Source organism: Sus scrofa, chromosome 6, assembly GCF_000003025.6.
Source record: "Sus scrofa isolate TJ Tabasco breed Duroc chromosome 6, Sscrofa11.1, whole genome shotgun sequence".
NCBI classification, from domain to species: domain Eukaryota; kingdom Metazoa; phylum Chordata; class Mammalia; order Artiodactyla; family Suidae; genus Sus; species Sus scrofa.
Window position 1 is genome coordinate 169,112,769 of NC_010448.4, and position 22,270 is coordinate 169,135,038.

At 43.9% G+C, this 22,270-nt stretch overlaps 2 protein-coding genes across 10 annotated transcripts in view; both read left to right on the forward strand.

The window, feature by feature from the left end:
• FOXJ3 (forkhead box J3) overlaps positions 1-22,270 on the forward strand; it is a 140,607-nt gene extending 118,337 nt beyond the window's left edge. For all 9 annotated transcript variants that reach the window (XM_021096929.1, XM_021096935.1, XM_021096936.1 and 6 more), the window contains 5 exons: positions 1,751-2,167; positions 5,463-5,564; positions 6,177-6,368; positions 18,969-19,076; positions 19,321-22,270. In XM_021096929.1, the coding sequence (XP_020952588.1) occupies positions 1,751-2,167; positions 5,463-5,564; positions 6,177-6,368; positions 18,969-19,076; positions 19,321-19,436 (935 nt within the window). In that variant the 3' untranslated portion in view covers positions 19,437-22,270. The remainder of the gene's footprint in view (positions 1-1,750; positions 2,168-5,462; positions 5,565-6,176; positions 6,369-18,968; positions 19,077-19,320) is intronic.
• LOC110261249 (ubiquitin-like protein FUBI) lies at positions 8,989-9,986 on the forward strand. The gene has a single exon (XM_021096937.1). The coding sequence runs from the start codon at positions 9,519-9,521 to the stop codon at positions 9,918-9,920; it is 402 nt and encodes a 133-aa protein (XP_020952596.1). The 5' UTR covers positions 8,989-9,518; the 3' UTR covers positions 9,921-9,986.

Below are 22,270 nucleotides of genomic sequence, written 5' to 3' on the forward strand. Positions count from 1 at the left end.
GCTGTGGTATAGGTCGCAGATGTGGCTGAGATTTGGCACTGCTGTAGATGTGGTATAGGCCAGCAGCTGTAGCTCCAATTCGATTCCTGTCTTGGGAACGTGTATACTGCAGATGTGGCCGTAAAAGGAAAAAAAATGTTGGTATAGACTATATCATGTTTCCCTCTTAAAATGTTAAGACTTATTGGAAACAGATAATGAAATAACTGCTTGCTTTCATCTCATTGTACTAACCCTTTAGATTCCCTATAAATGACATTTTTCTCAGGGGTAAGGCAAGAACTTTTAAACTCTTTAACCTATGAAACCTTAATTTAGTATGTTTTGAGATTATCTTACACTGTACTCTAATTTTACTCCTAATGACGAGTGAGACTACTTTTATTTTTGTTTAAAAAGTTTGATTCTTTTATTGACTGACACTATGCTATAGGATTTTATTTTTCATTTAACAAAACTTTTTGTGTTTGGTTCAGCAAAATATTATATAAGCTATCCTTTAAGATAAGAACATATCCTAGTTCTGTAGAACCACATGTTGCCTTAAGATTTATTAAATAACATGCCTTATTTTTAACATCAGGCACTTTTGGCCTAGTCGTCATCATAGTAGCAGCTAATGTATACTGAGCTCAGCCGGCAGTCTCTCCCTGCCCCTCGGCATCTAGTCCTGACAGCACCTCTGCGAAGCAGATGCTATTATCATACCCATTTGTATTTGAGGTAATTGTGGCTTGGAGAGATTAGTAATTCTCCAGAGTTACCAGATGTGTAAATGGGAGTGCGCAGATTTTAATCATTCTTCTCTGGTATTAACAACGTATGTAATCTTATTTGCTAAGCCGTGGCTGTCTTACTGCGAATGCTTACTCTCTGGTGGAGGGTGATGAAAAGGAACAGTGGAGATAGCGGTTTTGTTTTGCTTGGTCTTAAGGATTCTGGCCACCGTGGACTTAAAAGTGTTTGGAGTAGTCAGAGAAGGAGATCAGAAATGACTGGGCTTTGTTTCCACACTCCTCCTCCGTCAGAAGTCTTCGGACCTGTAGGAACCATCCTGAACGTGGCCTTTCCCACTTTCCTCCCCTCTTTCAAGACTCGCCCAGATACCACCTTTTCCAGGCAGGCTTCCTTCTATCCTCAGTGCCTTCCTAACCTAAGACAGGCAAGAAGCAGAGGTGCCGTATCCGCTCTGTGTGCTTTTGCCTTAGTACCTGTCATCGTGGACGTAATCGCCTTACGTGTCTGTCTCTCCCACCGGGTACGAACTGCTTGAGGGCAGAGAATGATAGTTTTTCTTGGTAACCCCAGAGCCCAGACTGTGGTGCGTATTCCATCAACGCTTGTTAAACTGAACCAGGAGTTCCTGTCGTGGCTCAGCGGTAATGGAACCAACTAGTATCCACGAGGACGTGGGTTCAATCCCTGGCCTTCCTCGCTCAGTGGGTTAAGGATCCAGCGTTGCCGTGAGCTGTGGTGTAGGTTGCAGATGTGGCTCCAGTCCCATGTTACCGTGAGCTAAGGTGTAGGCCGGCAGCTACAACTCCAATTTGACCCCTAGCCTGGGAACTTCCACATGCTGTGGCTGTAGCCTTAAAAAGACCGAAACAAAACAGAGTAAAACAACAGCAAAAAACTGGACCAAAATTGCTTCCTCACAGCATACACTTTTGCTCTGTAAATAATTTTGCAAGTGTTTGTCATACAGTGTAACAAAGCTGACCATGAATTGTCTTGCTTTCTCTGTTTTTAGGTTTGATGAACATCCCTTCCGAATCTTCCCAGCAGTCCCACACTTCGTGTTCCTATCAGCACTCTCCTAGCAGCACAGTGAGCTCTCACCCACACGGCAACCAAAGCAGTCTGTCCAACAGCCATGGCAGTGGTCTCAACGCAACGGGCAGTAATTCGGTTGCACAAGTCTCACTGTCCCACCCCCAGATGCACACACAGCCCTCTCCACACCCGCCTCATCGACCGCATGGTTTACCACAGCATCCGCAGCGTCCCCAGCACCCAGCAGCACACCCGCAGCAGCACGGCCAGCTCCAGTCTCCTCACCCCCAGCACCCCTCTCCACATCAGCACATGCAGCACCATCCGAACCATCAGCACCAGACGTTAGCACATCAGGCCCCCCCACCCCCACAACAGGTATCCTGTAATTCTGGTAAGTTTTTGTCTCCGGACTTGGGTTTGGCTAACTGTGAATTAAGCTCTGTTATCTGGAGCGTGTGTGTTTTTTCCTACCAGAACTCATCTGCCTTCTTTAGTGTTTTCTTTGCCGTAATCCTGTAGTTGTAACTTTCTCAGTCCCTAGATTTACCTGGAGATTGTCTTGATGAGTTTTATTGTGGCAACATGGGTAAACTCAGCAACCCGTGCAGGTTTTGGTTTTAACTCTTGTTTTGTCCTTCCGGAAAATAAGCGTTTTGTGAGCGTTTGAAAGAGGAGAGGAATGCATGGTCTCTCTGCAGTCTGCTGTGGCTCAGTGTGATGGAAGAAAGAGTGTAGGTTTATGTCTGAAAGACCTGTTTTGAAGCCACGTTATGGCTCTTGTGAGCTTTGGTGCAGTACCGGCTGTAGTCTTGTTGTTTTCTCATCTGTCAAAAGAAACTAAACCCTGCTCTACCGTGTGAGGATCCCATGGAGAATTCAAATATGAAATGCCTCGTCTAGTACATTTATGTGTTCAGGGAATGCTCCCACCCTTTCTTTCTTTGCTTATTCACACCACGTATTTCGTTTAGAATGAAAGATTGCAAAGGAAGAAAACATTCTTCATGCTGTGTTTTTAAGGGAAAAAAAAAAACTGTTGCTCTTATGATGATAGGTCTTAATGGCTTCCACTGAAACGCCTGACTGGTATTGCTCACAGACCAGGCAGTCTCTGCATCCCAGGACTGCAAGGTGAATGGGCCTCCTGGAATTGGGAGAGCCCAGGTCCTTCCCTTAGCTTTCCTGGCTGTCCATTGACACAGCCATGTCACCAAGGAGATATGTATCTTGAAGGGACAGTTTCTAAGTGGTAGATGGCTAATTCCTATTCATCCGTTAAAAATTGACCATTGTTGGACCAAAAAAAAAAAAAAAAAAAGGAGTTCCCATCATGGCTCAGTGCTTAGCAAACCCGACTAGCAACCATGAGGATGCGGGTTCAATCTCTGGCGTTGCTCAATGAGTTAAGGATCCGGCATTGCTGTGAGCTGTGGTGTGGGTCACAGATCTGAGCCAAGGCTCAGGTCCCATGCGGCTGTGGCTGTGGGGTAGGCTGGTGGCTATAGCTCCAATTTGGCCCCTAGCCTGGGAACTTCCATGTGCTGCAGGTGTGGCCCTGAAAAGACAAAAGACCAAAAAAAAAAATTTTTTTTTGACCATTGTTTTAGGCATTAACTCACTGTCAGGGAAATGAGCTTTGGATAATGCATGCTGTCTCTTATATTCTGACTTGCTGTAAATCTTAAATTTTTCTGAAACTATTTCCAAAGTAGAAAAAAAGTAAGATTTTGGGGAGAATTAAATAAGGTACAAAAACGCATAGCAGGGGATTTGGAATTTAGCAAGTTCCTTTCAACAGTTTTGTTTCCCCAGTTCCGAACTCTAGGTGGGTTCTAGAATAACATGGAAAATTTGGTATAGTCCCTGCGTGGATGGACTATCTCCTAAAACATCGTAATATTATTTCTAGATCTGTGCCTAGAGAAAAAGGTGTATAATATCCCCTCTTCGTAGCTCTTCATGTCAGGTACTGTTACTGCCACTTAATGCCAGTGTGTTCTTTATAGAAAGTTAAGCTTGTTCTTAATGCAGTTTGGAGGATTGACCGCTGGTTCTAGAGACTGGATGTCAGTAGAAATCTGATGCTCTGTTCACAGCTTTCTTTTCATTAAGTCTCATGATTGCAACAACCCGTGATGTTCTTAGGGGCCTCTTAGGCCAAAGAGAGCTTGCCAGAGAAGGAAGATGAAGTTCCACCTGGGAATTAGCAGAGTAGTCGTTGTGGGTGTGACGGTAATCTCCTTGAGTTAGAAAGTCCTCGTTTTGTGAATCAGACCTAGGAGATTGTCTTTTCACAGGGAGGGTGGAGGGAACCACCGGGCTGCTTGAGGGTCATTGTGGACACCTTGTCTCCTGTTATCCTCTCAAATCAAGTGGGAGTACCGCACTGAACACATGGGAACGTGTGACCCAAACAAGTGAGCAGTTTTCTCAAGAGCGTCCTGCTGCTGCGCGTGGCACTGGCGTTTATATCCTGGCCTGCCAGACGTTAGCACCAGTTCTTCTACAAGGACCGGAATCAGCTGACATTTACTGTGTGGGTAGGGTGTGCTCGGCCACATTCTCTGCAGACATTGCTTTATTCTGTGTTGTCAGGTTAGCATTTATTAGAGGATCTGAAAGTCTGATAGACTTGAATGTTTGTGGCTCATTTGGGGCATGTTTTTTTTTTTCTCAACAATGTTCTCCTTCAATTATGAGTTTCCTGAGGGCAGGGTCATGTTATCTCTTATTTACTGTTTATTTTTTTAAAAACCTGTAATTGGCAGAATTTTGTAAATGAAGTAGCCAGCAGTTGATGGAGAATTTTCTGTGATGTTGCAAACAATCCTTTTATTAGCTCTTCACTTATCCATGGATGATCCTGAAAACAGCGTGACTTGGGCGGCCGTCACCGATTGGAGGATTTTCTTCCTCTGTTCAGCGCTCCCGCTGCGTGTGGCTCTTGTCCCGCGTCCCTAGTGGTGACTCTTTGCTGACATACAGACTATATATGAGTCTTCATGCTGCTGGTAGTGTCACATCGGAGGACTGGAAGTGCCCTGGTTTGGATTCATCAGCGGTTCTTACAGGAGTTGCAGCCTTTTCCTCAGTGCCTTGGCAGAAGCACTGTTAAGGCATTTGTTTTTCCTAAGGTTGCCTTGTAAGAAACATCTTTTGCTATATAATTTAATTTACCTCCCTTAAGTCAGTGCTCTAATAGGTGTTGCTTCTAAATGTGAACCTACCTCTGAGTGACAAAGAACCTATCTCTTAAGGTCCTAACAAGGTAGGAGAATAAACTTTGTAAAGCAGGAAATATTTACTTGCATAATTTGTCTTGCCTGGTTATTTATTTGTGCTATATAAATGTAAAGAGCAGTTACTAGATTTGACATTGTGAAGTGATGTGGCAGTTCGCAAGCTGCCAGACCAGGGCTTGGAAGCCCTGGCTTCAAGTCTTAGATTCATCATAGAGACCTCGCTCTAAGTCATGCCGCCTCTCCGGGTTCAATTTCTTTCACTTGTAAAATGCAGAGAAATAATACCTTTCCTGCCTGTCTCACAGAGCAGATTGCCCCGACACATGATCCAGTGGGCTTAAGTCCATTTGTAAAACTGGAGTTGGATCGGCCAGTCTCATGAATAAGGCCAGCTCAGACTTTTGCTCTCCAAGATGTATAATATTGTGAATGTTATTTTTACAGGTGTTTCAAATGATTGGTATGCAACACTTGATATGCTGAAAGAAAGCTGTCGAATTGCCAGCAGTGTCAATTGGTCAGATGTAGACCTTTCACAGTTCCAAGGTGGGTGTGGGTTCCTTCTGACTTGTAACTAAATACACATGATCTTGTTTGTTCAAATAGGTTATGAGTTTCTTTGTAGTGGAAATAGGCATCTCCGTAGATAGTGTTTCTTTTGCGGTTGGTAGTATGCTTAAAAACACACTTTGCAAAATTCATGATTAAGTCTTCTGGCCAGTTGGTGTAGCAGGGGGTCACAGACAAGAGTTTGGCAAGACGTTTGACCACATTTTAAAGAGTCTGGCTTGGAGTTCCTGCTCTGGCTCAATGGGATTGGTGGCGTCTCTGGAGCTCTGGGACTCAGATTCAATCCCTGACCTGGCACGGTGGGTTAAGGATCTGATGTTGTCACAGCTTCAGAGTAGTTTGCAGCTGCGGCTCAGATCTGATCCCTGGCCAGGGAATTCCATATGCCTCAGACTGGCCAAAAATAAGTAAATTGGGAAAAAAAAAAAAAAAAAAGGAGTCAGACTTGGAGCAGTTTAAAAATGTCATTCTTCATTGCATGGGCAGAAGATTACCAGTGGAAATTTTGAGGGCAGGAAAAAAATTTGCTGTTTTCCTTGCAGTGTTTGCAGAACCATGCTAACTGAGTTTCTAATGCTTTCCTCATAGGTTTGATGGAGAGTATGAGACAGGCAGATCTCAAGAACTGGTCTTTAGATCAGGTTCAATTTGCTGATCTCTGTTCTTCTCTTAATCAGTTCTTTACACAAACTGGCCTTATCCACTCACAGAGTAACGTTCAGCAGAATGTCTGCCATGGTGCCATGCATCCAACAAAACCCTCCCAACACATCGGAACAGGTATGGCTTTAATGATCTTCCCTCTTTCTTGTTCTCATTCGTAAGAAATTCAGTAGCTGGGGCAACTTGGGATGTTGTTAATGGTAGCAGTGGTCCATTTATACCTTTTATTTAAGGTGTGTCTTAGAAAAATGGAGGTAAAGAGACTCTGCGTCTCTTGCTATGTTGTTAGTGGTAACAGTGGTCCATTTATACCTTTTATTTAAGGGATGTCTTAGAAACATTGAGATAGAGAGGCTGTGTTTCTCCTGCTGTGATTTACATTATTATTTTATTGTTTACAATTGATTTTCCTTTGCGATCTTTCGTTTTTCCAGTTATCAAATGAGAATTAAATATCTTAAATTTTTAGGTGTGTGTGTATATGTATATATGTGCACATATATATATACAGCTTATCCATTCATCTGTTAATGAACTTTTGGGTAACTTCCATGTTTTAGGCGTTGTGAATAATGTTGCTGTGAACATGTTTGTACAAATCTTTTCAGAGCCCTGCTCTCAGTTGTTTTGGGTGTATACCCAGAAGTGGCATTGCTGGAGCCTGTGGCCATTTTGTGTTTCTTTTCTTTATTAGGGTATAGGTGATTGACAGTGTTGGGTCAATTTCTGCTGTATGGCATGGTAACCCAGTCATATATATATATACATTCTTTCTCTCATATTATCTTGCATCATGGGCTATCCCAAGAAACTGGGTATAATTCCCTTGATGTACCTTATTGCGTATACATTCTTCTTTTTTCTTTTTTTTTTTTTTTTTTTTTTTTTTTTGTCTTTTTGCCATTTCTAGGTCCACTTCCTTGGCATATGGAGGTTCCCAGGCTAGGGGTCGAATTGGAGCTGTAGCCACCAGCCTACGCCAGAGACACAGCCACACGGGAACCGAGCTGCGTCTGCAACCTACACCACAGCTCACGGCAATGCCGGATCCTTAACCCACTGAACGAGGCCAGGGATTGAACCCACAACCTCATGGTTCCTAGTTTGATTCATTAACCACTGAGCCACGACGGGCGGGAACTCCAAGCATATCCATTCTAAATGTAATAGTTTGCGTGTACTAACTCCAAATTCCCTGTCCATCCCACTCCCTTGTCTTCTCCTTGGCTGCCACAGGTCTGTTCTCTGTGTCCATGAGTCTGTTTCTGTTTTGTACATAGGTTCATTTGTGCCATATTTTAGATTCCACTTATAAACGATAGCATATGGTATTTTTCTTTCTCTTTCTGACTTAATTCATTTAGTATGAGAATCTCTAGTTCTACCCATGTTGCTGCAAATGGCAATATTTTGTTCTTTTTATGGCTGAGTAGTATTCCATTGTGTGTATGTACGGCATCTTCATTTATTCATTTGTCGATGGACATTTAGGTTGTTTCCATGTCTTGGTTATTGTGAATAGTGCTGCTGTGAACATAGGGGTACATGTGTCTTTTTGAATTGTAGTTTTGTCCGGATATATGCCCAGAACTGGAATTGCTGGATTATATGTTATTTCTATGTTCAGTTTTCTGAGGAACCTCCATACTGTTTTCTGTTGTGACTGTACCAATTTACAGTCCCACCAACCGTGTAGGAGGGGTCCCTTTTCTCCACACCCTCTCCAGCCTTTGTTATTTGTAGACTTGTTAATGATGGCCATTCTGACTGGTGTGAGGTGGTATCTCATGGTAGTTTTGCATTTCTCTAATAGTGATCTTGAGCATTTCTTCATGTGCCTACTGGCCATCCGTATGTCGTCTTTGGAGAAATGTCTGTTTAGTTCTTAGACATTTAGGCTAAATGTCTATTTAGCCCATTTTTTTGATTGGGTTGTTTTTTTGTTGTTGAGTTTTATGAGTTGTTTGTATGTTTTAGCAATTAAGCCCTTGTTGCTTGCATCATTTGCAACTGTTTTCTCCCATTCTGTGGGTTGTCTTTTCCTTTTTTTATTTTTTTTTAATTTTTTTTAATTTTTATTTTTATTTTATTTATTTATTTTTTTTTTATTTTCCCACTGTACAGCAAGGGGGTCAGGTTATCCTTTACATGTATACATTACAATTACAGTTTTTCCCCCACCATTTCTTCTGTTGCAACATGAGTATCTAGACATAGTTCTCAATGCTATTCAGTGGGATCTCCTTGTAAATCTATTCTAGGTTGTGTCTGATAAGCCCAAGCTCCCGATCCCTCCCACTCCCTCCCCCTCCCATCAGGCAACCACAAGTCTCTTCTCCAAGTCCATGATTTTCTCTTCTGAGGAGATGTTCATTTGTGCTGGATATTAGATTCCAGTTATAAGTGATGTCATATGGTATTTGTCTTTGTCTTTCTGGCTCATTTCACTCAGTATGAGATTCTCTAGTTCCATCCATGTTGCTGCAAATGGCATGATGTCATCCTTTTTTATGGCTGAGTAGTATTCCATTGTGTATATATACCACATCTTCCGAATCCAATCATCTGCAGATGACATGATTCTATACCTAGAAAACCCTAAGGACTCAACCCCAAAACTCCTTGAACTGATTAATAAATTCAGCAAAGTGGCAGGATATAAGATTAACATTCAGAAGTCAGTTGCATTTCTGTATACCAGCAATGAAACATTAAAAAAGGAATACAAAAATACGATACCTTTTAAAATTGTACCACACAAAATCAAATACCTCAGAATACACCTGACCAAAGAGGTAAAGGACCTATATGCCGAGAACTATAAAACCTTAATCAAAGAAATCAAAGAAGATGTAAAGAAATGGAAAGATATTCCATGTTCCTGGATTGGAAAAATCAATATTGTGAAAATGGCCATCCTACCCAAAGCAATCTACAGATTCAATGCAATCCCTATCAAATTACCCATGACATTTTTCACAGAACTAGAACAAACAATCCAAACATTTATATGGAACAACAAAAGACCCAGAATCGCCAAAGCAATCCTGAGAAACAAAAACCAAGCAGGAGGCATAACTCTCCCAGACTTCAAGAAATACTACAAAGCCACAGTCATCAAAACAGTATGGTACTGGTATCAAAACAGACAGACAGTAGTGACGTGGCACGCAGCAGGCGGAGAGGACGTGCGCGCCCTCGCTCCTTCCTCTTTCTCAACTCCATCTTCGCGGTAGCGGCAGGGGTGTCCGCGCTTCAGTCGCCAACATGCAGCTCTTTGTCCGCGCCCAGGAGCTACATACTCTCGAGGTGACCGGCCAGGAGACGGTCGCCCAGATCAAGGCTCATGTAGCCTCGTTGGAGGGCATCGCTCCAGAAGATCAAGTCCTGCTCTTGGCAGGCACGCCCCTGGAGGATGATGCCATCCTCGGCCAGTGTGGGGTGGAGGCCCTGAGCACTCTGGAAGTAGCCGGCCGTATGCTTGGAGGTAAAGTTCATGGTTCCCTGGCCCGTGCTGGGAAAGTCAGAGGTCAGACTCCCAAGGTGGCCAAACAAGAGAAAAAGAAGAAGAAGACCGGCCGGGCCAAGAGACGTATGCAATACAACCGGCGCTTTGTCAATGTCGTGCCCACCTTTGGCAAGAAGAAGGGACCCAATGCCAACTCTTAAGTCCTTTGTAATCCCAGCTTTCACTAATAAAGCCACTTAGTCCAATCAAAAAAAAAAAAAAAAAAACAGACAGACAGACCAATGGAACAGAATAGAGAATCCGGAAATTAACCCTGACACCTATGGTCAATTAATCTTTGACAAGGGAGGCAAGAACATAAAATGGGAAAAGGAAAGTCTATTCAGCAAGCATTGCTGGGAAACCTGGACAGCTGCATGCAAAGCAATGAAACTAGAACACACCCTCACACCATGCGCAAAAATAAACTCAAAATGGCTGAAAGACTTAAATATACGACAGGACACCATCAAACTCCTAGAAGAAAACATAGGCAAAACACTCTCTGACATCAACATCATGAATATTTTCTCAGGTCAGTCTCCCAAAGCAATAGAAATTAGAGCAAAAATAAACCCATGGGACCTCATCAAACTGAGAAGCTTTTGCACAGCAAAGGAAACCAAAAAGAAAACAAAAAGACAACTTACAGAATGGGAGAAAATAGTTTCAAATGATGCAACTGACAAGGGCTTAATCTCTAGAATATATAAGCAACTTATACAATTCAACAGCAAAAAAAACCAATCAATCAGTGGAAAAATGGGCAAAAGACCTGAATAGACATTTCTCCAAAGAAGATACACAGATGGCCAGCAAACACATGAAAAAATGCTCAACATCGCTGATTATAAGAGAAATGCAAATCAAAACTACCATGAGATATCACCTCACACCAGTCAGAATGGCCATCATTAATAAATCCACAAATAACAAGTGCTGGAGGGGCTGTGGAGAAAAGGGAACCCTCCTGCACTGTTGGTGGGAATGTAAACTGGTACAGCCACTATGGAGAACAGTTTGGAGATACCTTAGAAATCTATACATAGAACTTCCATATGACCCTGCAATCCCACTCTTGGGCATCTATCCGGACAAAAGCTTCCTTGAAAAAGACACATGCACCCGCATGTTCATTGCAGCACTATTTTCCTTTTTTAAAAATGATTTCCTTTGCCATGCAAAAAACTTGTAAGTTTGACTAGGTCCCACTTATTTATTTATTTTTGTTTTTATTTCTGTTGCCTTGGAAGACTGCCCTAAGAAAACATTTGTCTGTTTCGTCAGAGAATGTTTTGCCATGTTCTCTTCTAGGAGTTTTATGGTGTCTTATGTTTAAGTCGTTAAGCCATTTTGAGTTTGTTTTCGTGCACGGTGTGAGGGTGTGTTCTAGTTTCATTGATTTACCTGCGGCTGTCCAGTTTTCCCAGTACCACTTTCTGAAGAGACTGTCTTTTTCCCATTTTGTATTCTTGCCTCCTTTGTCAAATTGACTGTCTGGGTTTCTTTCTGACTCTCTGTTCTGTTCCAGTGGTCTGTGTCTGTTTTTGTACCAGCTCCACACTGTCTTGCTTACAGTAGCTTTGTAATGTTGTCTGAAGTCTGGGAGAATTATGCCTCCAGCTTTCCCCCACCCCAGGATTGCTTTGGCAATTCCTGGTCTTTTATGGTTCCATATAAATTTTTGGATTGTTCTAGTTCTGTGGAAAATATCACAGGTGATTTGATAGGGATCCCATTAAATCTCTAGGTTGTTTTGGATAGTTTGTCCAGTTTAACATTGTTAATTCTGCCAAATCCCGGAGCGTGGGATGTGTCTCCATTTCTTTGGATCCTCCTTCATTTCCTTTATTAATGCTTTACAGTTCTCAGCATGTAAGTCTTATTCCTAAGTATTTAATTTTTTATAGTGTGATTTTAAAAGGGGTTTTTTAGGGCGGGGGATGTGCTTGGGCTGTGGGATGGAAATCCTGTGAAATCAGATTGTTATGATCATTATACAACTACAGATGTGAGAAATTCATTTGAGTAATAAAATATATATATGTAAAATAAATAAATAAAAGGTATTTTTATACTTCTTTTCTAATATTTCATTAGTGTACAGAAATGCAGCTGATTTCTGAAAGTTAACCTTGTGTCCTGCTACTTTGCTGAATTCATTTATCAGATTGAGTGGTTTTTTTTATGTAGAGTCCTTAGGGTTTTCTGTATGTGGTATCTTGTCATCTGCATATAGTGACAGTTTTACCTCTTCTCTTCCATTTTGGACAACTTTTCTTTCTGTCTGTCTTTCTTTTCTTCCTTTTTTCTCCTCCCTCCCTCTCCTTCCTTCCTTCCTTCCCTGCCCGCCCTCCCTCCCTCAATTTCTTTTTTCCCTGTCTGATTGCTGTGGCTAGGGCTTCCAATACTATGTTGAATAAAAGTGGTGAGGGCGGGTAGGGTATTCTTGTCTTGTTCCAGATTTTAGTGGGAAGGCATTCAGCATTTCTCTGTCAAGTTATTATATTGGCTGTGGTTTTGTCATAAATGGCTTTTATTATGTTAAGGTATGTTCCCTCTATACATACCTTACCAAACTTTGGTAAGAGTTTTTTTGTTTTTGTTTTTGTTTTTGCTTTTTAATCATGAATGGATGTTGGATTTTGACAAATGTTTTTTCTGGATCTGTTTAGATGATTATGTCGTTTTCGGGGGTAGGGGGGGTGTCTTTTTTAAGGGCTGAACCCACCGCATATGGAAGTTCCCAGGCTAGGGGTTGAATCAGAGCTGCAGTTGCTGGCCTACACCACAGGCACAGCAAAGCAAGATCTGAGCCGTGTCTGCGGCCTACACCACAGCTCATGGCAACAACGGATCCTTAACCCCCTGAGCGAGTCCAGGGATCAAACCTGCATCCTTGTGGATGCTAATCAGATTCGTTTCCACCGAGCTACAGCAGGAACTCCTGAGATGATTATGTAGTTTTGACTTTTCTTTTGTTAATGTGGTGTATGATGTTGACTGCTCTGTGTGTGTTGAACCATCCTTGTGAACTTTAGATGAATCCTACTTGGTCGTGGTGTATGATCTTTTTTACGTATTGTTGGATTCGATTGGCTAAAATTGCATTGAGAATTTTTACATCTGTGTTCATCAAAGATAGTGGCTTATAATTTTCTTTTCTGGTAGTATTTTCATCTGATTTTGGCATTAGGGTAATGGTGGCTTCATAGAATGTTTTGGGGAGTGTTCCTTCTTCAACCTTTTGGAGAAGTTTAACAAGGATGGGTATAATTTCTTCTTTGTATGTTTGGTAGAATTCACCTGTGAAGCCATCTGGTCTTGGACCTTTGTTTGTATGGAGTGTTTTTATTACATATTCAATTTCATTTCTAGTGAGTGGTCTGTTCAAATGATCTATTTCTTCCTGATTCAGTTTTGTTTAAGTTGTCGAATTTGTTGACATAAAATTGTTCATAGTATTCTTTTTTTTTTTTTTGTATTTCTGCGATAGCCATTGAGATTTCTGCTCTTCCATTTCTTACTTTGTTTATTTGGGTTCTTTCTCTCTCTCTTATTGGTGAGTCTGGCCAGAGGTTTGTCAATTTTGTTTATTACCCTTTCAAAGAAACAGCTCTTGGTTTTATTGATTTTTTTTTCTTTTTCTTTTTCTTTTTTTTTGAATCTTTATTTTATTGATTTCCTCTTGGATCTTCATGATTTCCTTCCTTCTGCTGACTTGGGGGAGAGGGGTTTGTTCTTTTTCTAATTCTTTTAGGTGATAGGTTAAGTTGTTGATTTGAGATTTTTCTTCTTTTTTGAGGAAAACCTGTATTGCTGTGAACTTCCCTGTAAGAACTTCTTTTGTGGCATCTCATAGATTGTGAATGGTTGTGTTTTCATTGTCATTTGTCTTAAGATATTTTTTAATTCTCCCCCCCCCGCCTTTTTGTCCTTTTGTCTTTTCTAGGGCCGGACCAGCAGCATATGGAGGTTCCCAGGCTAAGGTTCTAATCAGAGCTGTAGCTGCCAGCCTACACCAGAGCCATAGCAACACCAGATCCGAGCCACATCTGCGACCTATGCTGCAGCTCACGGCAATGCCAGATCCTTAGCCCACTGATCGAGGCCAGGGATCGAACCCACAACCTCATGGTTCCTAGTCGGATTTGTTTTGCCACGATGGGAACTCCTTAATTTCCCTCTTGATTTCCTCATTGACCCATTGGTTTTTAATAGCGTGTTGTTTAGTCTCCATGTAGTCAGTTTCTTCTCATTTTTTTTCCTTTGGTTAGTTTCTAGTTTCATGTCTTTGTGGTCAGAGAACATGCTTTAAATAATTTCTCTTCTCTTAAATTTGTTGAGGTTAGTTTTGTGCCCCAGTATGTGGTCAGTCCTTGAGAATGTTCCATGTGCACTTGAAAAGTATATATATTCTAATTTTTTTAGATGTGATGTCCTGAAAATATCAATTAAGTCTGTTCTGTTGTGTCATTTAGGATCTCTGTTGCCTTATTGGGTTTCTGTCTTGAGAATCTGTCCGTTGATGTGAGTGGGGTGTTAAAGTCTCCTACTGTCATTGTATTCCCATCAGTTTTTTCTTTTATGTCTGTTAGTATTTGTTGTATGTATTTGGGTGCTCCTGCATTAGGGGCATATATATTGACGAGTGTGATAGCCTTTTCTTGGATTGATCCTTTTATCATTAAATAGTGTCCTTTGTCTTTCTTTATGGCCTTTTTTTTTTTTTTTTTTTGTCTTTTTGCCTTTTCTAGGGCCGCTCCCTCCGCATATGGAGGTTCCCAGGCCAGGGGTCCAATCGGAGCTGTAGCTGCCGGCCTACGCCAGAGCCACAGCAACGCGGGATCCAAGCCTCGTCTGCAACCTACACCACAGCTCAAGGCAATGCGGGATCATTAACCCACTGAGCAAGGCCAGCTATTGAACCGCAACCTCATGGTTCCTAGTCAGATTCATTAAGCACGGAACCATGACGGGAACTCCCTGGCCTTTGTTTTAAAGTCTTATTTTGTCTGATATGATATTGTAACTGCCACTCTCCTGTCTTTTCCATTCATACGAAATATCTTTTTCCATCCCCTCACTTTCAGCTTATATGTGCCTTTTGAAGGCAGCATGTTGCAGGCTCTTGTTTCTTTGTCCAGTCTGTCACTGTGTGTCTTTTGATTGGAGCATTTGGTCCATTGGCATTTAAGGTAATTACTGGTAAATATGTATTTATTGCCATTTTAAACCTTGTTTTCCATTTGATTCTATGCTCCTCTTTTGTTCCTTTCTTTTTTTGGTTGGATGATTTCCTTTTATGTTATGCTGTATCCTCTTCTTTTTTAGCTTTTGTGAATGTGTCATTTAGTTTTGACTTGTGGTTGCCCTGTTTTGCAAGTATGTTAACCCCTTCCTATAACTGCTTGCTTTAGCCTGACAGTCGTATGGGCTCAAACACGTTCTTAAAAAAAGAGTGTAGATTTTCTTTCTTCCCTTCCCCACATTTTATGAGTTTGATGTCCTTTTTTACGTCCTCATGCTCATCCTTTGGCTGTTCCTTGTGTTTATCATCTCTCTTCCAAGCAGGTTTGTTTCCCTTTTAGGTCTGTGTGCGGGCTTACTCAGGCAGTCGCTTTCCAGTGGTGATCCTCCCTCCTGCAGCTTCATACTTCCCTCCTATTTGGAGGGGACGTTTCAGTTTTTCTTTTAGAATGGGTTTAGTATTGCTGTATTCTTTTAGTTTTTGTTTATTGGAGAAATGCTTTATTTCTCCTTCTATTTTAAATGATATTCTGGCTGGGTAGAGTTTCTAGGCAGCAAATTTTTCCCTTTTAGAACTTTGAATATATTTTCCTGCTCTCTTCTGGCTGGCCTGTAATGTTTATGGGGGTTCCCTTATAATTAAGTCTTGGTGTTTCTCTTGCTGCCTGTAGAATCCTCTCCTTATCTTTAACTTTTGCCATTTTAGTTATAACATGTCTTGGTGTGGGCCTGTTCGGGTTCACCTTGTCTGGGGCCTCCGGGCCTCCTATGTCTCAGTGTCTGTCTCCTTTCGGTTTGGGAAGTTTTCAGCCACAGTCTTTTCAAATGTGTTTTCAGTCCCCCGTTCCTTCTCCTTCTGGAATCCCTAGTGTGTGTGGATTGGCCTGTTCTGTATTTTCCCATGGATCTCTTTCATTGCTTGCATGTCTTTTCCTTTGTTTTCTGTCTGCTGTCCTGACGGGGTGATTTCCCTTGTTCTGTCTTCCCGCCCACCGCCCGGCCACATAGCCCTTCCTCTGCTTTGCTCACTCTGCTCTTCAGTGCCTTTAACTCAGCTTGCATCTCTGCAAGTGAATTTTCTAATTTTTCTTGGCTCCTCATATTTCCTAGTTCCTCTCTAAAGGAATATGCATTACTCTTCCCATCCGTTCGTAATTCCTTCACATCCGCTCCTAACTCCTTCCGAAGTCTCACTGTCCCCTTTTTGAACTCAGTGTCTGTTAGACTGCAGAGGTCAGTTTTGTCATTTGCTCCTTCAGGGGAATTCTCCTGTTCTTCAAACTGGGAATGGTACCCGAGCTTCTTCATTTTGTGTATGTTTTTCTTAATTCTCTTGAGTTTAGGGAAAACCACTGCTGTAGACCTGGAGGGCTGTTTATATGTGAGGGCACCCTGGGTAGTTTGTGAGGGCTTATGGTTTTTTCTTTGGCACGAGGGCTGCTTTTGGTTTGAATGCTTGCTGTCTCTTTCCTCAGTGTGTGCAGGCTGTTATCCTCTCGACGGGGGCTTGCTGGCGTCTGGCCTGTGCATGTTTCCAGGCAGATGGAGGCAATGGGCAGGACCTATAACCAGTGCCTGGTTACTGGCCCTTGACAGTGGCAAGCACCCACGGGGAGGTGACGCAGGCTGCTCCTGGTTGCAGGGCCCAGGGAAGTGGCCGTAACTTCAGATAGGTTGAGGTGGTGCCCAGAGCCTTTGGCAGTGGCAGCAGCAGGGCTTGAGCGTGCTCAGGGGAGTGAGAGCAACCGTGCGTGGGTGGAGCTTTGTTGCAGTGTCCTCCTCTGCACAGCCCTGAGGTGACTGGGGCCGCAGGTGGTCCCTGTTCACGGACCACTGGTGGCAGTGGGCCACACCGGCCTCTGGGGTCTGAGATGGCTGTGGCAGTTGGCCCCTGTTGCCCTTATCCTGCATAAGAGGTGCCCTGCCTCCCATAGCCCACGCAAGAGGTGCCCCGCCACCCGAGCGCCTGGGCTTGCACAGAGAAAGATGTTCCTATGGCTGTCCTGCCCCACGTCTCTCACCGCCCCCAGCAACGGCACCTTGCTTCTCCTGCAGGCCTAGGCCTCCCGCCACGCTCCCTCAGCTGTGGCACACTGCTCCCTCGTCCCTCAGGCTGTCTCCACGCAGCCAGCCCCAGTCCTCTCCCCAGAACTGACGTCCAGAGCCTGAGCCTTGGCGCCCAGCCCCGCCCAAGCATCTCAGGCTGTGCTGTCCAGGGGCAGTGGTACCAGCGGTTGTACCAGTGCTCCCTCTGCTTTGCCCTCCTCGGTCCGGCTGCTGTGCGTTTCTCCAAGGCATTGGGGTTCCCTCTCCACCTCGGCTGATCTCCCCTTCAGTTAGGTGGCCTCCCAGGATGCAGATTCCTTTACTTTTTCACTGCTCCCTCTCAGGAGTTCTGGCCCCATCCTGATTCCTTTTTTTGTTTCTCTCTCGTCTCTCTCCTTTTTCCCCTTTTTTCTACCCAGTTATGTGGAGGGTTTCTTGTCCTTTTTGGAGGTTAAGTGGCGCTGAGCGGATGTTCTGTGAGAATTGTCCTGCCTGTAGGTGGGTTTGGGGTGTGTTTGCGGGAGAGGTGAGCGCTGCGTCTTACTCCTCTGCCGTCGTGGTCCCTCACATGCCTCCTCCCTCTTTTCTGTTTTGCATTAGGACGTAATGTAATTAACATTTTGGAGCTCTTATACTTGATACTTGATGGCTGCTGTCAGTGAACGCATATTAACTTAAGAATCTTTTGAAATACTATTTTGAGGAGTTCCCGTCATGACTCAGTGGTTAGGAAATCCGATTAAGAACCGTGAGGTTGCAGGTTCGATCCCTGCCCTTGCTCAGTGGGTTAAGGGTCTGGCGTTGCCATGAGCTTCGGTGTAGGTTGCAGACGCAGCTGGGATCCCGCGTTGCTGTGGCTCTGGCCTAGGCCGGCGGCTACAGCTCCGACTCGACCCCTAGCCTGGGAACCTCCACATTCCGAGGAAGTGGCCCAAGAAATGGCAAAAAGACAAAGAAAAGAAAAAAAGAAAAAGAAAGAAAAAATGCTCTTTTGAAATGCTATTTAAATGAGATCTCTGTTTTCCATCTGCACACGTCACAGAACACACTTTTAATCGCTGGTGCTCCGTGTAGCTCTCTTACCTTCTGCAGCTCTTTCCTGTCACTTTGTACTTGTAGTCACTTCGTTAATCAGCTAGGACACACCTGGGTCTGCTTTGAGGCTGAGAAGAGCAGGGCAGTGGAGAGAGCCTCTACTGGAAAGAGCCGTGTTAGGAGAATGGATTCCAGCCCTAGCCGTTTCAGACTGATGGGTCTTTGGGCAGGTCAGCTTCGCCTTCTGAGCCTCAGTTTCCTCATCCATAAAATGGGGGTCGTCCCTGTCTTGCCTTCGTCGTGGTCTTAGAGGGAGGCTCAGCTGAAGCAATGGAGGTGAAGATACTCTTGGCATGCAGTGAGGTACGTTACATCAGCGACAGGCGTGACTTGCCTAGAAGCTTCCAGAGAGTTCAAGGCTGTGCCAGGATCAGTACCAGGGCACCTCCACTTGGCCCGGCACCTGCACTCAGCCTGTTACATCAGCGACAGGCGTGACTTGCCTAGAAGCTTCCAGAGAGTTCAGGCTCTGCCAGGATCAGTACCAGGGCACCTCCACTTGGCCCGGCACCTGCACTCAGCCTGTTACATCAGCGACAGGCGTGACTTGCCTAGAAGCTTCCAGAGAGTTCAGGCTCTGCCAGGATCAGTACCAGGGCACCTCCACTTGGCCCGGCACCTGCACTCAGCCTGGCACCGTATTGAAAATCCAGCGCCCCCTTTTGGTAGAGTGTTAACATCTGAAAGGAGTGATTTTTTTTTTTTTTTCCTTTTTTTTCTTCCTCTCTTTCCCTGCTTAATTTAATCTTAGGTAGCAGTTAGATTTTAATGCTTGTTTGTAATAGGTTTTGCTTCTTCCTTGTTTTCATTCTGATTAGGAAACCTGTACATGGACTCCAGGCAAAATCTCCCTCCTTCGGTGATGCCAACCCCTGGATATCCTCACATCCCACAGGCACTTAGCACTCCCGGAACAACGATGGCAGGTAATTGGGGCTGTGGTGTGGTGGGTACGCAGAGTGGGATATTGAAAGGCTTCAGGGGTCCCGGCAGTGACGGAGGCGGCCGCAGGCGTGAACGCCCTGCTTCGGAGGGATGGGATGCGGAGACCTGTGGAAGGGAAATCCTCCGGTGGGTCGCGGAAGCGTGCGCGTGTTGGGCCTGTGTTCCGTTTCCGTCTGCCTCCCTCCTCTGCCCACGTCGCCGCTGACGTCGCCGCCTTCCTTCCAGGCCATCACGGAGCCTTGAACCAGCAGCACGTGATGCCGTCCCAAGCCTTCCAGATGCGGCGCGCCCTGCCCCCGGATGACATCCAGGATGACTTTGACTGGGACTCCATCGTGTAGAGTTTGTTTCCCGAGGCGCCAGACCCAGCGCCACCTTTCTGTGCGGGGAGGGACGTTTGGGGAACACAGTTGAGGAGACAGAGTCGCTCATCATTTTACCGATGTTAGTGAAGTTTCTTTGAAGACAATCAAGAAGAGTTTAGCCGGATGGCGTACTGCTTTTATCTGACCCAGACGAGTACTGCGTGTCCGTCTCCCTGCCAGCTGCCCTCTGTAGCTCCGGACTGTTGTGTGGTTTGAACGGCTTTTGCATATTTGTGTCAGTTTGATGTCGACCACAAGTGCCAGACTGATTTTTCAGACAGAGCCTGTTTTGCTCCCAGCAGTTTATAGATGCCTACGTGTAAATACATGTACAAAAATGACCGAGAGGCTTCAGTTTTTTCCAGTTGGATTATTATGTCTGGAAAAGGCAGTTACCGTGAGTTTGGGTTCCTTGTTAGGCTGTTTTCTGCAGGATGCTTTTCACTGACGGAGGCAGCTGAAAGGACGTAGATTATTTCAAAGCCCAGTCCCCTTATTTAATCTCTTTCAGAAGTAGGAGTGCTGAGTTCTACGCAGCAGGTCGGAGAACTCAGGCTTGGATAGTCTCCAGACAGTCCAAAGGGGCTGTGGTTCCTGGTAGCACAAAAACTGACCGAATGTTTTTTGATGCCCGGAGGATTCTAGAGTCGATGTTGTGCTTTGTCAGCGGCTGCTTTTCGAAATCCACATCGTGTGACAGTTCTAAAGGTGTGCTTGCTTAGAAGCTGGGCATCGCTTGGCACTTAAAACAAATCAATGTCTCCACATTCACTTATGTATTTATTATTCAGAAGTGTTATTTTAATATTTATTGCTGTCTTCTGTGAATACTCAGCGCCTATTGGGTATATTGAGGAGAAATGCAGTGTCTGAAAGCACAGAATTATTTTTCTTGATAAGAGTTTACAGACAAGACAATCAGAGAGAGATTGTGTCATTCTCTTTATCGTTACTCTTCCGCCATGTGAGTGTATTTCTCTATCTTCCTGCTGATTGAGACTTACTAGCTAAATAGGATTTTCTGGAATTTGAATCAGAGTTCACTTGGTCAGCAGAACAGCAAGTTTCCCACTCATTCGGTTTCCGTTTAGGAAGCACTGAAAGGAGGGTAGAGCTGCATGTGGGTTGTGTTTGCCTCCGTCTTCAGCGTAGTTGCCGTCGAGAGACCTGCTGTTTCTCCAGTCCTGGGTGTCTGTGTGTGCATGACGTTTGGGTCCTTTCTTTGAAATGCAGCCTGCCTCTTCGGGGTTCTTATTAGTTGTTTTTGTTTTGTTTTATATCGTATCACAGTTACTTTGCATGGATTGATTGTCTTAGTTTTCTAGAAATGGGATTTCTTTTTTAAATGAAGAGATTTTGAATTTGTTCTTTAGACCACAAAAAAAAAAAAAAAAATTTTTTTTTCCCAGTTCTAGTGAGGAAACGGTATGTTCCATCAAATCAAGGAGTAATAACTGCTCACTGGTTGCTTTTTAGCATCTCTGGTCTTGATCAGCCAAGCTTATTTAAGTCACTTTAATTACCCTTTAGTGATTCCGTGGTTGAGTAATCTCGACTTGAACTAAACAGACGTCTGTGTGTGTGTGTGTGTGTGTGTGCGTGTGCGTGTGTGTGCTTGTGGATGCGTGTGGGTATTTTTTTAGTAGAGGGTGGCCTTGAATGAATCACTGGGAAGCTATAACCATGGCAAAGGCCGGCGAGCTGGGGAGAAAGGAAGGGCTTTATGTTCCTGTGGTTGGGACCTTGCTTGGTGTGAAGAAGGAAGCTCAGTTCCAGCCCCTTGGATCAGCGAATATCAGAAGATTCTGGAAAGGCAGCCAATAGGCCCTTCTCAGATGGATCCGAGGTGAGATGAGATAGCAGCCTGCAGAGTAAAGGCTTGAAGAGGGGGGGTGGTTCTCAGTAGTCTGCTTAAGTCACTGTTCTCTAGATACCAAATAGCTGTTGTGAAACTTTCCGTTGTGTGGATAGCAGCGTGCACTTTAAACAGTTTGGTATTAGAATGCAGTTGCTCGTGCTGAGTGACTCCAGCAGAAACCACTGGTGAAGACTCTACAAGTTGTGTGAAGCTCATTTCCCATTTGGCAATCATTTACTGATCTGCAGGGATCAGTATTTTTGTGAGAACTGAAACTTAGCATGAATGGCCCTGGAGGCAGAGCCTCCAGCCAGACCCATCCCTCCCTTGTGATGCACGTGGTGTCCGGGGAGCCCAGGACAGGCCTTTCTCAGTGGGCTCCAGCCAGCCGGGCTACCTGGTGAGGCAGTGCATCAGTCCCAGTGGTGATGCTAATGCAGAGCAAGTTCTGTCCTGGGCTTAAATTGACTGAAGACTTTTGGGGGGAAGAATCATAACTGCATATAATCAAACAGGGGTACTCTGTCCAGGAGAATAATCCGACTGGCATTTGTGGCAGTTTCTGAAACGTCAATGTATTCATGTGTGTTCTTGTAAATACCTGTCTCTCCGATGTCCTTTGAAGTGGGAGGGAATCAATCTGGGGATTATTTCAAATGGAATAGAGTATTTTGATATTGTTCATTCAGAGGGTGATGTGTACATATCTATATTGTATATATGTGATGAAAATGCATTGGCTTTTTGTGCAAACACAATCTGCTCTCTGTACTGCTGTTGGACAGTCAGTGTTTTAATGTTTCTACCGTTTTGCTATTGCACGATTTCATAACGGCACCCATTCTTTGTAACTGTTTAGTGCTGTAAAGAAATATTCCAAGTGTCATTAGGATTGTTGCTGCCAGTGATATGCATGAATGGCACTTAAAATAAATATATCATGTTAACTCTA